This window comes from Sesamum indicum, linkage group LG11 (assembly GCF_000512975.1).
Source record: "Sesamum indicum cultivar Zhongzhi No. 13 linkage group LG11, S_indicum_v1.0, whole genome shotgun sequence".
Taxonomy (NCBI): domain Eukaryota; kingdom Viridiplantae; phylum Streptophyta; class Magnoliopsida; order Lamiales; family Pedaliaceae; genus Sesamum; species Sesamum indicum.
In genome coordinates, this window is record NC_026155.1 from 14,527,392 (window position 1) to 14,540,488 (window position 13,097).

The following is a 13,097-nucleotide window of genomic DNA, read 5'->3' on the forward strand; positions in this document are numbered from 1 at the left end:
GGCAGTTGGTTGAACCAGGCTAGTGCGCGTTTTGACAGCGTAGTGCGGAAGACCTTGCAGTAAGCGGCGTCACTTAGATCGTACCAATCAATCTTGGCGTAAAATTTGTCTAAGTGTTCTTGTGGGTCTCCCGTTCCATCATACTCCGACAGATTCGACACCTTAAGACCAGCTGGGAGCGCCTCTGCCCGAATGTTGGAGGCAAATGGGCTCCGTCTTGGAGGTGCCACACCCAACGGCAAGTGGGAATCCTCGGCTCCCCAAGTTGGTGGGGGGGCGAAAGGTTCTCGATTATGGAGATTCCGATCTTGAGTTTGTGCAACTTTGGGTCTGGAAATCCGACTATTTACTTCCTCTCGCCTCTGCTCCTCCTCCTCGGGAGCCGATGATAGTTCTCGACTTCTACGAGGGGAAGGAGGGGGCGGGTTCACTGGTTGTTGCGCCACAAATTGGGCCACGGCTTGAGCCGCAGCTCGTGTAGACGCGTCTCGTACGAAAATTTTTGATGTGACGAGGGGAGTCCCCCATTGAGGGGTGTTTGCTGGTGTGTTAGGGGGGTTACCTCCTGAGGAACTGACTGTTCACCAGGGGGGTTCTGTTCCATTCCGCTCGCTTGGGCTTCTCGTATTGCGTCTAGATCGTGTACGTCACGGGCTTTGGACCTGGTGTGCATGCTCAACGTCGAGGTGAAATTTTTTCCCACAGACGGCGCCAATGATGTGGTCGAGGTTTTTTTGCTAAGGAATAAATCGGGATTTTACCACGACGGACTTTTACACCAGGTGAAATATTGTTTCCGCAAAATGTGTAATAATCAAGAAGGAGGGGTCTTGTCAATGAATAGTAGTCTTGGATTAAAAAATTAGTATTTTGGTATTTATAAGGGTGTTGGAAATTATATGGTGTGATAGGTTTTATGTACTTATGGTGTGCCTCCTATATATCCAATTACTCTTTTGCCCTTATAATTTTATATATTTTTTTACTAATGTATATCACAAACATTATAATACATGTGATTTGTATTTTATGTATTTAAGTGAGGGATAATTATATTCAACCTAATTCATTAGTGTTTCATAAATTACAATGAGCTCTCCTAAAATTTGATATAGTTACCAACATTTTTTTGTTATTTAAAAAATGACTAATATTCTTAATATTTGATAAAATTATATAATCTTGAATAGAGAGTTGGAATTCTCCACTTCTTTACTGTATTTTTTAAAAAAAAAAACTGAAAATTTGTAAAAGAAAACAGGAGATGTGAATGGAAAATTTTGAAATTTTGTTAAAAAAAAAAAAAGAAAAGATTCATTTAATCCATAAAGGAAATTTTAAAAAAATTAAAAATAAATAAAATTACAATTCATAGTTTACAAAAATATTTTAATTAGTTCACGGCAAAAATAAACATAAACCTAATAAAAACTGACGAATTAGGCTAATTATTGGACAACGATTAAAATTAAGAGTACTGACGAAGGATAAATGTAATTAAACCAAATTTCATAGAACTAATTGCAATTTACTCTTTTCCTTATCTCTTGTAGAAAGGATGTACTTCCATACTGCATTTTGTTATCCAGCAAAACAAATAGATAATGTTTAGGTGAACTTAAGTTTATAATTTTACTTTATTCAAACATTTCAACTTCTTAATTCTAAAATAAACTGAAATATCTTATAAACTCCAAAAATCAATGTCACAGTAAAACTTTCTGAGTAGAGTGATTCCCACTTTGTCATTACAGCAGGAAGTTACCTGTTCTTTTCAACTACCAAAACAAGGGCAGAGAGATGTTCAACATTTTACTACTGGTAAGCAGTCGCTCCACTCGATTTATTTTGAGTTGAATCAGCATTGAATTTAACTCTGTGGATTTGGGTTAATAGACAGTGTGAAACCCAGAAACAGCACAGCAACCTAACAAACAACCCAGACTTTTGACTTTGGAAAAGCCACCTACCTCCAAAATTACTCCACTATTAACTAAGAACACACAAACGAATTTGCTCATCAAAGAATTGTATACAGTACTTTGGTTTCTGATAAATGTAAAAGCTCTGCCATCAATAAAATTTATTGAAAATTAAAAAGTCAAAAAGCGACAATGGGAGCAATCCAAAGGCGTGTAAATATTATTGGGAGCAATGATTTACGTTTTCTTCTTTCGGTTGGGAAAACCCAAAAATTGATTTAATGTTTGTCAAAAAGGCAATGCAGCAATTATATCTTTCCGCACAACTCCCATTATCATGTCTGGAATCACTCTTTAATTTCCTTCACTGTACAGCAGCTTTGCAAGTTTGCATCCTTGTCAAAATTAATTTCAGCACAAACAACAAAAATCTTTTCCTTCGATGCAGAGCATGAACAGAAAGTCATTCGACAAGTTAAGCCGATCGAAGCCAGATGAAAATTCATAGTTGATGGTAAGACAAAAGTAACATCCGCATAAAGTATCTGAACTTAATTTCAGAAGATGTCCAGCTGCTAATAATAAGCAGCTCAAGAGGCGAGAAGATCTTTCTAAGCTCAGCCAAACACCCTGAAGTCACTTATCAATTAACTCAACTTAAGTCTGATGCAACTCATTTTCGACTAACAAGAACAACTCTTCATATCACCGTGATGATTCTCTAGTTCTGTATGAAAGAAGAAATCAACACGAAGGTACCGTACAATAAGGAACAAGATCTTGTGCATTCTCTTTCTCCAGATACCATAAAATAAGGTACGGTTACATGAGAAATGAACACGGGGAAAATTGGGCACCCAGAATATTATAAAATAACTGTGGAATTGATGAAAAATTAAGAGATTAAGATGCTATGAGAAACAATTTTTTTCTTTATGTATATCAGGAAACCAAGAAACATGAATGTGAATGTCATGTATAAGAAACATACCTTCTAATAAGGCTCATGGAAAATAGTTGTGTGCCAACTTATCTACTAAGAAACCCAGTGTAAATATATTAGGTTTACATCTTCGGATTGCAGATTGTAAGACTCCTCCGTCCAGATCTTTTCTGCAAACCCATGTAATTAAAATCTTGTGTCTCATCCTCATCATCAGTATCAACTTGTTTTACAGGTGACAACCTTGTCTGCAGGCTCATGCGACGGGGAACGTAAACATTAAAGTAATAGTTTGTAATGTCTTTCCTATATTTATTAGAAAAACACTTCAACGCACGCTTCAAAAAGTTCTTCACATTGGATGATGGTCTTGTTTTCACCAGTGACTCAAAAGTTTGTTGCTCCTTTGGTGACCATGAATTTGAAACTTGCTCACCCATCTCATCAAACTTCCAACTAAAAAAAGCAGGTCCGAGATCACATTGCAGAAGTAGCCTTTCCTCAACTATGTGGCGTATGGTGCAATCAGAAAATCCAGGGGACACACAGAAACAGGAGTTGGGTCTCCCCTTTCCAATTGTTCTTCCAGTGGTCTTCATGTTTCCAATTTCAATTGGCCAAACTCGGGAACCCAACCACTTGGAATTATCAGAATCGCTATTATATGCAGCAATAAGAACACTCCTGTTCACTGGGCCACTCCACTCAGGAACGTCAGCCTGGAAATGTGGCCCAACTGGAATAGCTTTTCTTTGAAGATGATCGCCAATGAAATTCAGTAACCTAATTGACCGTCGAGGAGGCTGAAGATGTCTCCTCTGTAGCCCATCCAAGGTTGGTGAATTCAAAAAGTGAATTGCATTACTAATTTCTACAGTTGGTGCTTCATTCTCTGGACTCAGCGGGTTTGAACCATTTACAGATTCATCAGAATCTACGGTTGGAGACACATCTTTGCCAGGGCTATTCCGATGTACTACATCATCTAAAAAGGAACATTCAGTAGGTACCTGTTTCTCCGGCAAAGCCTCGTCAAATGTCAAACTGCTACAAGTACGAGAATCAAAGATAAACTTGTCATCATGACATTGAGTGGAGTCAAATGAATTGAGCAAGCATGAGAGTGATGAAGCATGAGATGACTGACTCCTATTCTTTTTTGTTACGGTTTGTTGGTTAGGCAGACCAAGGCCAGAACAAGCTCTCAGCTTATCATTGACGAACTGGTCAAGTTTCCGCTTTCTCTGCAAGAAAACAAAAAAGTCATTTGCATGCAAGTATTGTGGGAAAGACACGTCAGCATAAAGAAGTTGATTCAAGCGGAATAAATTGCTAACTGCTGTTCTATATATTAATGTGTAATACATCCAATGGGAGCATAAGCCAACCAAAGATGTATTTCCTTCACCAGAACTTGCTGTTTTCACCATTATCAATTGAGAAAGATCTTAATAGTACTATAAATTTGTGAAGGAAGGTTAAGGGCCAGAACTCAGGGGTATTAGACTTTGCTACATGACTGTTGAAAATGTTTATTAGCCCCTCAACTATTTAAAATGTAATGAGAAGCCCCATGGTCCATTTTTGGAAGAGTTTCTCTTTAGCATTATGGCAAAAAGCCCATGTATTCTACTGGAATTATCAGGGGTGACACCAACACAAATGGTAGAGGGTGTTGAACACGCATGTTCAAAGATCAAGGGGCAAAGTGCACCTTAAGCTTTTTACCTGAAGTTAGATATGATAGTTTTGTCTTGTCGATAGTTCAAATACTATATTCTACAAAACAATATACTGATCTCCTACAAACAGAATATAAATGTTACACAGGCACGTAGTACATGGCTCTATAAAACAAAAATATCAATACAACTAATCAACTGATCAGCAATATAAAGAAAAAGGTTTTGCTTAATCTGGTAGAATGATATTAGCTTTACATGAAAGGCAAAGGAGGAAGAAGAGAAACATTTTCCATAGTATTAGTCATTAAGGCAACCACAAAATCTTCCATGAAACATGCTAGTTCGTTGCAACTGTCAATCACACTTCAAGCGCACCTTTGCATCGACCAAGTCACTCTAACATCTAGACTGACAACTATGCACAAAAATGACAACAAACGATACGTATTGCAGTAAACTGTTTCCTCTCATGCTTCATATGAAACTAGAATCAGCTATGAGCCAAAACGAACAATTTCAAAGTTTGGCGAGCTGGAGAAAATGCCCTAAATGTTGAATTATCTATTTTCTTCCATTTGCTAAAAAAAGGTGAGATTTAAATTGAGATTACCCAAATCTCTTAAATGATCCACAAAGTACAGTATCTGCATTCATAATTCTTACCATCCTCAAATCCAAAGTGTGGGTAAAAGGGTTCAAATTAGGTCACAACCAGTATGAACAAATTGAAAAGGTAATATATTTGCCTCAATTATCCAAATCTGTTCGCAGGTTTACAAGAACTATTAAAGGGAATCATAGAAGACTTAATTAATCTTGAGCTAGCCACAGGTACAGGGTTCCTGGCACAAGTGACCATACTTTCTAATTTACTCTACGTCCAATTTACAAGACCTATTAGAATGGGGTCATAGATGAAATTGAAAAGGCGAAAGTATGAATGTCGTTACATTGTTCTCTGACAGTAGAAGTGGTTGGAGCTAATGAGAGAGACATCATTAATTAACTAAATAAAAGTAAAAGTAAACAAATCAAACTCAGCCTATTAGAAGCCTAATTCAACTGAACTTGCTTCTTCTTTATGGAATTAAACTAGTTCAAGCCCTATGTATGAACTGTCTCCAAAGACAATTAGTTCAGTGTATCAAGTTCTGAGATAGAAGGAGAAAGCAATGACAAGAACAATGGATGGTCTTGCTTCAACTCCTACTGAGACACACAAAGAGCAGCTCCAATTCAAACATTACATAATGAAACAACCTAAATGACCATAGTGTTCCGAATCATGCGTGTTTCACATATGGCAACAGGTGAGATGTTAAAGACTTTACCCAGGGAATTTCAGAATCTTTAAGGACCATAACTTTTCGGAGCCTTAGTATCTGATCCCACAAGGGCTTAATATTATCCCGTGCAAACTGCGGCCTACAAGGATCCAAGGCGAGTCGTTTTAGCTGAACTAACATTTCTGCTTCAGAATATCTTCCAAAAATTAAATTTTGTTGCACATTCTCTATCCCTTTACTCAGTGAAGCTTTAGCAATTTTCTTCCCCTTCCCTCCCTCATGTCTAGTCATCTTTCAGCCCACAAACAACAATATCAAACCTTACTTCCAAAATTCAATTTCAAAACAATTCAAGAAGCGAAAGCAATTAACTCAAATTTTGGAGCTCCTCTTTCCCGAACCTGAAACCGAAAATTCACGAAAAATCAGATATGGTAATCAATGCCTTCTCAGAAGGAAAAAGAACAATGCAACAACCAAGTAAAAATCCCAAAAAAGAGAAAAAATACAACGGATTGGCCTCAAGCACAAACCAAAGATTGGAGGGAGGCGGGAAGCACAAAAAGGCAATTGAGTAGGTTTTCAGCTATTCTTAAGGGACCCAGTTTGTTGCAAGTAAAATTCAATGGCATTAAATGCGGCAAGTAGCTACAAATTTACATGTAAAATGAGACTCATAGTCTCATACCTGATCAGAACTAATCAAATCAACTCATAAACAAAAAAAAAAAAAAAAGAAAATATGCATGTAAAAACATAAAGGGAAAGAAACATCAAAGTTTCTCCCGAATTTATTACTTTCAATTTCAGCAATGACAAGGTCTGCTCTCTCCATACATTCATATATATCAAATCTTAAAACCCAAATACTAGAAATTTAACCCTGAAAGAAGACTTTGTACATGAGACAAAAACACCTGAACACCCAGAATTCCGGAATTAAATAAAGCATTCCTTGCATGACTCTCCTCCGCCACTAATCACTACTTGTCAGAAAACAACTACATACAACATGCAATTAAACATAAACACATATACACATATTGCGGAATGCATAAAGCAAGAAAATGGATCTAAGCAAACGCTAGAAGAGAAACTGTAGGATGAGTTCCGATGTAAAGGCATAATGGAAAAACAGAGGAGACTCAATTGTGCAGCACAAACATGATACACAGGCGTACGCAACTGCGTACACATTCAAGTGGAGGGATGCGTATATTCTTCCTCTTTCCGTGGGGCAGTTGAAGGGATGCGAAACGGACCCCGTGACCCTGAGAGGCTTGTCACTTGCGGGATTATGATATCTTTGTTAACACAAAGTTTGCAATGTTTATTTTCGTCACCCAATTAAGGTCTAGTAATGGGCATGGATCTTGATTTGGGTCTGAGTCCCAAATTAATATTCACTGTTAGGTTTTATGCATTGGTTTGCTTTGCTTATTAGTTACCCTTATGAAAAATTATCTTGGATTGGATTATGATGACGACTAAAGTAAATATTTTTTAAAAATTTAATAATCAAATTGAAATTAAAAAGTAATAGTTTGCTCAATCCAGCAGGTATTGGGCCAAGCACACTTGATTGACAAGACAACAAGCCAACTAGTCCAATTCCAAAGACAAGACCTCTATTACCAAATCAATGCCATATTGTAAGACATTATATGTCCCATCACCATAAAAAGGCTGCTAATAATAAGGACATTTCAACACCAATTGGATCCACTGATTCAATATATGGTAACTAACACCCATATTTATTTATTTAGACTCCACATATTCCGTATTTATAAAATAAAACATAGATGTTTCAAATTCTCCCCTGCTTGCTTATATTTTTATTTTCAGTTTTCAAAATAGTAATTAGAATAAAAATATATTGATTTGAAACTGTAATTTTATATAAATTACAATCTCATTAATTAATTTAAATATATTCTCATTTTCACCTCAAAATTTACACAAAATTAAAAATATAAATTTTCCGCTAAAAACTAAAAATATAAACATAATTAATTTAGAAACATGCATATGAATATGTACTGGTCCAAATAAATTAAAAAAAAATTATATCTAGAAAGGTTTTGAAAAAATTATGATGAGTGACAAAACTTCCATAATTTATTTTAGAGTATTTATTTGTTTAATTAATTGAAAATTTTGTTTTTAAATGGGCTGCAATAAAAGTTTAATGACTTCTTTAAGCAGCCACGCATATAATATTTTGGATTGTCAATAAAAGGACACGGCGGAGGCGGAGGCAACCCCTGCATCTTATGGCACAGCTGCCCAGAAACCTGACTCCCAAGAACCTCCTTCCGCTCCTCAAAAAGGAGAAGAACCTTGGGTCAGCTCTCACCCTGTTCGACACCGCGAGTTCCCACCCTAACTATACACACTCCCCTGCTGTCTTCGACCACATCCTCCGTCGTCTCTCCCTCTCTGCTGACCCCAAATTCATCCCTAACATCACCCGCATCGTTGAACTCATTCGACTCCAGCAATGCCCTTGTTCCGAAGACACGGTGCTGGCTGTTTTGAAAATATATTCGAGAAATCTTATGGTGGAGAGAGCAATGGAAATTTTCCAGAAAATGAAGGAGGTTTTTGGATGTGACCCCGGGGTGAGGTCTTATAATTGTCTAATGAATGCTTTTGTGGTTTCGAATCAACTGAATAAGGCTGAGGTTTTCTTTAGACATTTTCGAACAATGGGTGTGTCTCCGAATTTAGAAACTTATAATATTTTGATCAAAATTGCGTGTAAAAAGATGGATTTCGACAAGGCAAGAGCACTGGTGGATGATATTTGGGCGACGGATTTGGTCCCTGATGTTTATAGTTATGGCACTTTGATCAACGGGTTGGCGAAAAGTGGGGATTTGGACGGGGCTGTGAAGGTGTTTGATGAAATGACTGAGAGAGGCCTGAGACCTGATGTTACGTGTTATAATATTTTAATTGATGGATTTTTTAAGAAAGGGGATTATAAGGCGGCTAATGCTATTTGGGATAGGTTGTCAAAGGATTCATGGGTTTATCCAAGTGTTGTTACATACAATATTTCGATCAGTGGCTTGTGCAAGTGTGGGAGGTTTAGTGAGGGACTGCAATTGTGGGATAGGATGAGTAAGAATGAGCGGACAATGGATTTATTCACATACAGCTCTTTGATTCATGGGCTGTGTCAGGTAGGGGATATTGATGGGGCCGAGAGGGTTTATGAGGAGATGGCTGAGAGGAAGGTCTCACCTGATGCTGTTGTATATAATGCAATGCTGAATGGGTTTTTTAGGGCAAGGAGAGTTAGAAATTGTTTTGAGTTGTGGGAGGTGATGGGAAGGGAGGGTGGTCGAACTGTTGCTAGTTTTAATATAATGATGAGAGGGCTGTTTGACATTGGAGAGGTAGATCAAGTTATTGCTATCTGGGAGGTTATGAAGGAGAGTGGCTTTGTTGCTGATTCCACTACTTACAGGATCTTAATCCGTGGATTTTGTAAAAATGGGTACATTGACAAGAGTTTACATGTGTTACAGACTGCTGAGGAGAAAGGTGGTCCTCTAGATGCTTTTTCTTATTCAGCAATGATCAATGGGTTGTGTAAAGAAGCAAAATTGGATGAAGCAGTTTCTTCGCTGAACCGTATGATGAAAAGTGGCTGTAAGCCAAACACTCATGTTTACAATGCTTTAATCAATGGCTTTGTGGGTGCTTCTAAATTTGAGGATGCAATTAGGGTTTTTCATGGAATGGAAAGTATGAATTGTTCCCCTAACATGGTTACCTACAACACTCTTATTAATGGATTATGCAAGGGTGAGAGGTACAGTGAAGCCTGTGACTTGGTGAAGGAAATGCTAGAGAAAGGATGGAAGTCAGATGTGATCACTTATAGCTTGCTAATAAAAGGTCTCTGTCTATGCCATAAAGTAGAAATGGGTCTTAATTTGTGGAACCACGCGATTGGCCAAGGTTTCAGACCTGATGTACGGATGCATAATATTTTGATCCATGGTCTCTGTTCTGTTGGCAAAACTCGAGTAGCTTTGGAGCTATATCTGGACATGAATCACTGGGACTGTGGTCCTAATATTGTTACCCACAATACCCTTATGGATGGATTTTATAAGGAGGGTGACTTAAAAAATGCTTTGGTTATTTGGGCTCGCATATTAAGAAATGGGCTACAGCCAGATGTTATTTCCTATAACATTACTCTTAAAGGTCTTTGTTCTTGCAATAGAATATCAGGTGCCATTTTATTCTTGCACGATGCCTTGACAAAGAAAATTGTTCCAACCATAATTACATGGAACATACTTGTTCGAGCTGTTGTTCACTCTGGGGTTCCAAAATGATCCTCTTGCCTGAGACATTGGGAAGTTAAGTTGCTGATGTCCTACCAATTCATATTTGCTTTATATTGGGGCCTGGATTTTCCTTTATATAAATTCATATATGTTGACGGAGAAACTGATTTCTCTTGCAATGCTGGCATATCATTCTGTAGTTGTGGTTGGTATCCTACATGCTTTATTCCATTTCAACATGCTGGTACAATAGTGTTATGTTAGTTGGCTATTCCTTAATCAAGAAATTTTTTGTAGTTGTTAAAACTAACTCTAGAAAGTTTACTCATTACAGATGTGGTCTTGTTCAATGAAGACCGCTTGAATCCTTATTGGTGTATCATAAATCTGTATCTTCATGAAGTGTTCATGTCCAACACCACTTGTTGCACTGAATTGTTTCCTAACATTTTTTTTTTCTCTGGCTCATGTATCTTGCAGCTTAATGAAGTAAACAGACTGGTGATTGGACAGTGGCTGGTTAGATACTCGACTTACTCACCGCATACAAGCTGTGTCTTCCATTCGTATTTTAATAGTTGGCAATCTGGTGATATCTTAACACTATATGTTTCAGGTGGTGTGGTAAGTACATAGGATTTTACAGGTTCTATCAAAATCAGACAGACACTACTTTGCAGGAAGGACTACCAATACAGAAGGCATGATTGATGAAATTATAAGAGATACCACCAGTCCAGGATGTTTACAATTCGTATGTTAATAGTTGGCAATGTGATTGATGTTTACAGGAACAGTGGATGCTAGAGGAGGTAATTATAGCAGATAGTACCAAGAGACAAGCAGATTGCAGAATTGGATGTTCAAAGCACAGTCATGATTCTTAATTTCAAGGCAAGGTATGTCACCTGAGGGTTTATTTTTCACCATCATTGCGGTTCTGTTTGCTTAGCACTAAGATGATGAGTGTTCATTTTTCCTGTATACTGTCTGGAGTAATTAATATAGTGTTCATCTCCATTTGTGATTTTGGAACATGCCCATTTTCCTCTATGCTGTCTGGAACAATTAAAATAGTGCACGAGTTCTTTTGTGATTTTGGAATCAAGTTGCATGCTTTCACTCTTCACTTTTTTGTGGCAAGTCAAGCTACAGGCCTGCGTGCCTCTTAGCACCATGCTATTCGTCATGAATGTAGTTTCATTTATTCAAGAGCACAAGCTTTCTTTTGAAAGTTTATTATGCTTTGGATGAGAAGTTTATTACACAGCATCACAAAATGGCTTTGGTGACAATAGTTATCACCAAAACACTGTATGTGATGCAACAGTAAATTTGGCCTGATGTATTAGCCCCAGATAGTAATATTTTATTTGGAGTTATAACTCATGCTACATTGGGTGAGGACTAAGTACATTATTAACTTTAAATGAATATATGATTTAGGGTTCTATACTTCCTGCTTTCGCATAAGGTTTTGCTGGTTAATTTCTGTCGACTTCCTCGCTTTTGGAGTGAGACACCGCTAGGCCCCTTCTTTTCTGTTGCTGGTTGTTGAGTTTAGATTGCTGGCAATTTGACGACCCAATAAAAATCTAAGGGCAAAAATTTTGTCATAAAGGATCACTGGCAGAATGAGTTTTGGTGGTCATACTGGTATAAACAAGGGTGCAAGCTGATGCAAAACAAAGTAGCTTGCTACTTAGCCCCAAATGCAATGTCATGTTTGGGGTTTTAATTCATCTGGTGTGCATATATTCTATGGTAAAATAAGACGAGGAAAAATTCCCTTCTCTCTCTATTGGTTGCTTTTCTCTTGTTCTTTTTTGTCTGTTTCTGATAACATACTCTGTTCATAGACGAGTTGAGAGAGCAAACCAACCAGAATAACCCCGAAAATTGCAACCTTCCTCCAGTCAAATGTCGAAGAGATTGAGGCATCAGCAATTCCTAGAAGTACCAACGCAACCAGTACAAGGTAAATGTTCCTTCTGATTACTGAAGCAGCACTTTTCTTAGTCAGCTTTCTGATTTTTTCTGTCTCTTCCCTGGCTGTTGCCTTGTCAACTGGTGTTTTTTGCCTCAGGTTCTTGAAGAACAGCCCTTCATTCCTGTCTTTCTCAATTTGGCCTTCAAAATCCGCTACCCTTTTCTCACTCTCTTCAATCTCCGATTTGTTCAACTCCATAGATTCCTCGAAAGCTTGCATTTGACTCTCTATATTTTCCATTATCTGCTCAAGAAAATGAACAAAACCTGGTCATTTAGTGACGGAATTTCCTAATAAGCCCAGTTTTTTTGTATGCATTTGACAGGAAAGAAGTTGGACAGACCCTGGTACCAGCTTCATCCAATTCTTTAAGGGCATTTTCTCCAATCTGGTCTATTTCAGCATTGGCTTCCTCCGCGAACTGGGTTAGATATGCTGATCTTTCATCCAAGTAATCAGTAAGACGAACTTTTTGGGCTTGAAGCATTGCAATCCTGACAAGAAGTTCCTGCTTGCGACTATCTCCTTCGGGCGGTGGAGTTTCTTGACTTGAATTATCTGAAGTATTGGACTTGCAGAGGGAGAGTACAATTCTCCTCTTCTTGAAGGATTCTCTTCCAGGGAAAGGACCATAGATGGGAGTGAAGGAGGTTCGGATTGCTTTAAGAGAAATCATTGCGTGCTGTTGGAAAAATATGCAGGGGAAAAGAAGGGGAAAAGAAGGGGAAGAGTTGCAGAGTCAGCCTACAATATGCACACAGTAGAAGCGTTTTGGACCTCTGATTATATTTGCATTATCTTGTTCAAATATGGCATTCATGTTGTTGAAAAATTGAAAGAGTCTTTTGTTTCTTTTGGGCCCATTGATCTTGTCCTATCTTGCTTTTCCTTTGGAATTTCAAATAGTCTATCATATCAGCACGTGACTTCAATTGGGCTTTACTGTATTCCGGGTCAA

The 13,097-nt window shown here is 37.8% G+C and overlaps 3 protein-coding genes across 12 annotated transcripts; 1 reads left to right on the forward strand and 2 right to left on the reverse strand.

The window, feature by feature from the left end:
- Positions 2,288-7,212, reverse strand: LOC105174537. Of its 5 annotated transcripts, none has more exons than XM_020697638.1 (3): positions 7,030-7,212; positions 5,882-6,237; positions 2,292-4,109 (listed from the first exon to the last, which is right to left on the reverse strand). In XM_020697638.1, exons 2-3 carry the CDS (start codon positions 6,125-6,127, stop codon positions 2,988-2,990), a joined length of 1,368 nt encoding a protein of 455 aa, XP_020553297.1. In that variant the 5' UTR covers positions 6,128-6,237; positions 7,030-7,212; the 3' UTR covers positions 2,292-2,987. The 5 variants fall into 5 exon arrangements, with proteins under 5 accessions (XP_020553298.1, XP_020553297.1, XP_020553296.1 ...); XM_020697637.1 differs by having other exon boundaries at positions 7,023-7,212; XM_020697636.1 differs by having other exon boundaries at positions 7,001-7,212.
- LOC105174538 (pentatricopeptide repeat-containing protein At3g09060) lies at positions 8,064-12,606 on the forward strand. 6 transcript variants are annotated; one of them, XM_020697773.1, is made up of 4 exons: positions 8,064-10,668; positions 10,766-10,773; positions 10,941-11,048; positions 12,009-12,128. In XM_020697773.1, the coding sequence occupies exon 1, from the start codon at positions 8,113-8,115 to the stop codon at positions 10,195-10,197; it is 2,085 nt and encodes a 694-aa protein (XP_020553432.1). In that variant the 5' UTR covers positions 8,064-8,112; the 3' UTR covers positions 10,198-10,668; positions 10,766-10,773; positions 10,941-11,048; positions 12,009-12,128. The 6 variants fall into 6 exon arrangements, 4 of the variants coding, with proteins under 4 accessions (XP_020553432.1, XP_011094974.1, XP_011094975.1 ...); XM_011096672.2 differs by lacking the exon at positions 12,009-12,128 and having other exon boundaries at positions 8,064-10,354; positions 10,630-10,668; XM_011096673.2 differs by lacking the exon at positions 12,009-12,128 and having other exon boundaries at positions 8,064-10,222; positions 10,630-10,668.
- On the reverse strand, positions 11,740-13,056 carry LOC105174726. The gene is made up of 2 exons (XM_011096912.2): positions 12,483-13,056; positions 11,740-12,382 (listed from the first exon to the last, which is right to left on the reverse strand). Exons 1-2 carry the CDS (start codon positions 12,813-12,815, stop codon positions 11,948-11,950), a joined length of 768 nt encoding a protein of 255 aa, XP_011095214.1. The 5' UTR covers positions 12,816-13,056; the 3' UTR covers positions 11,740-11,947.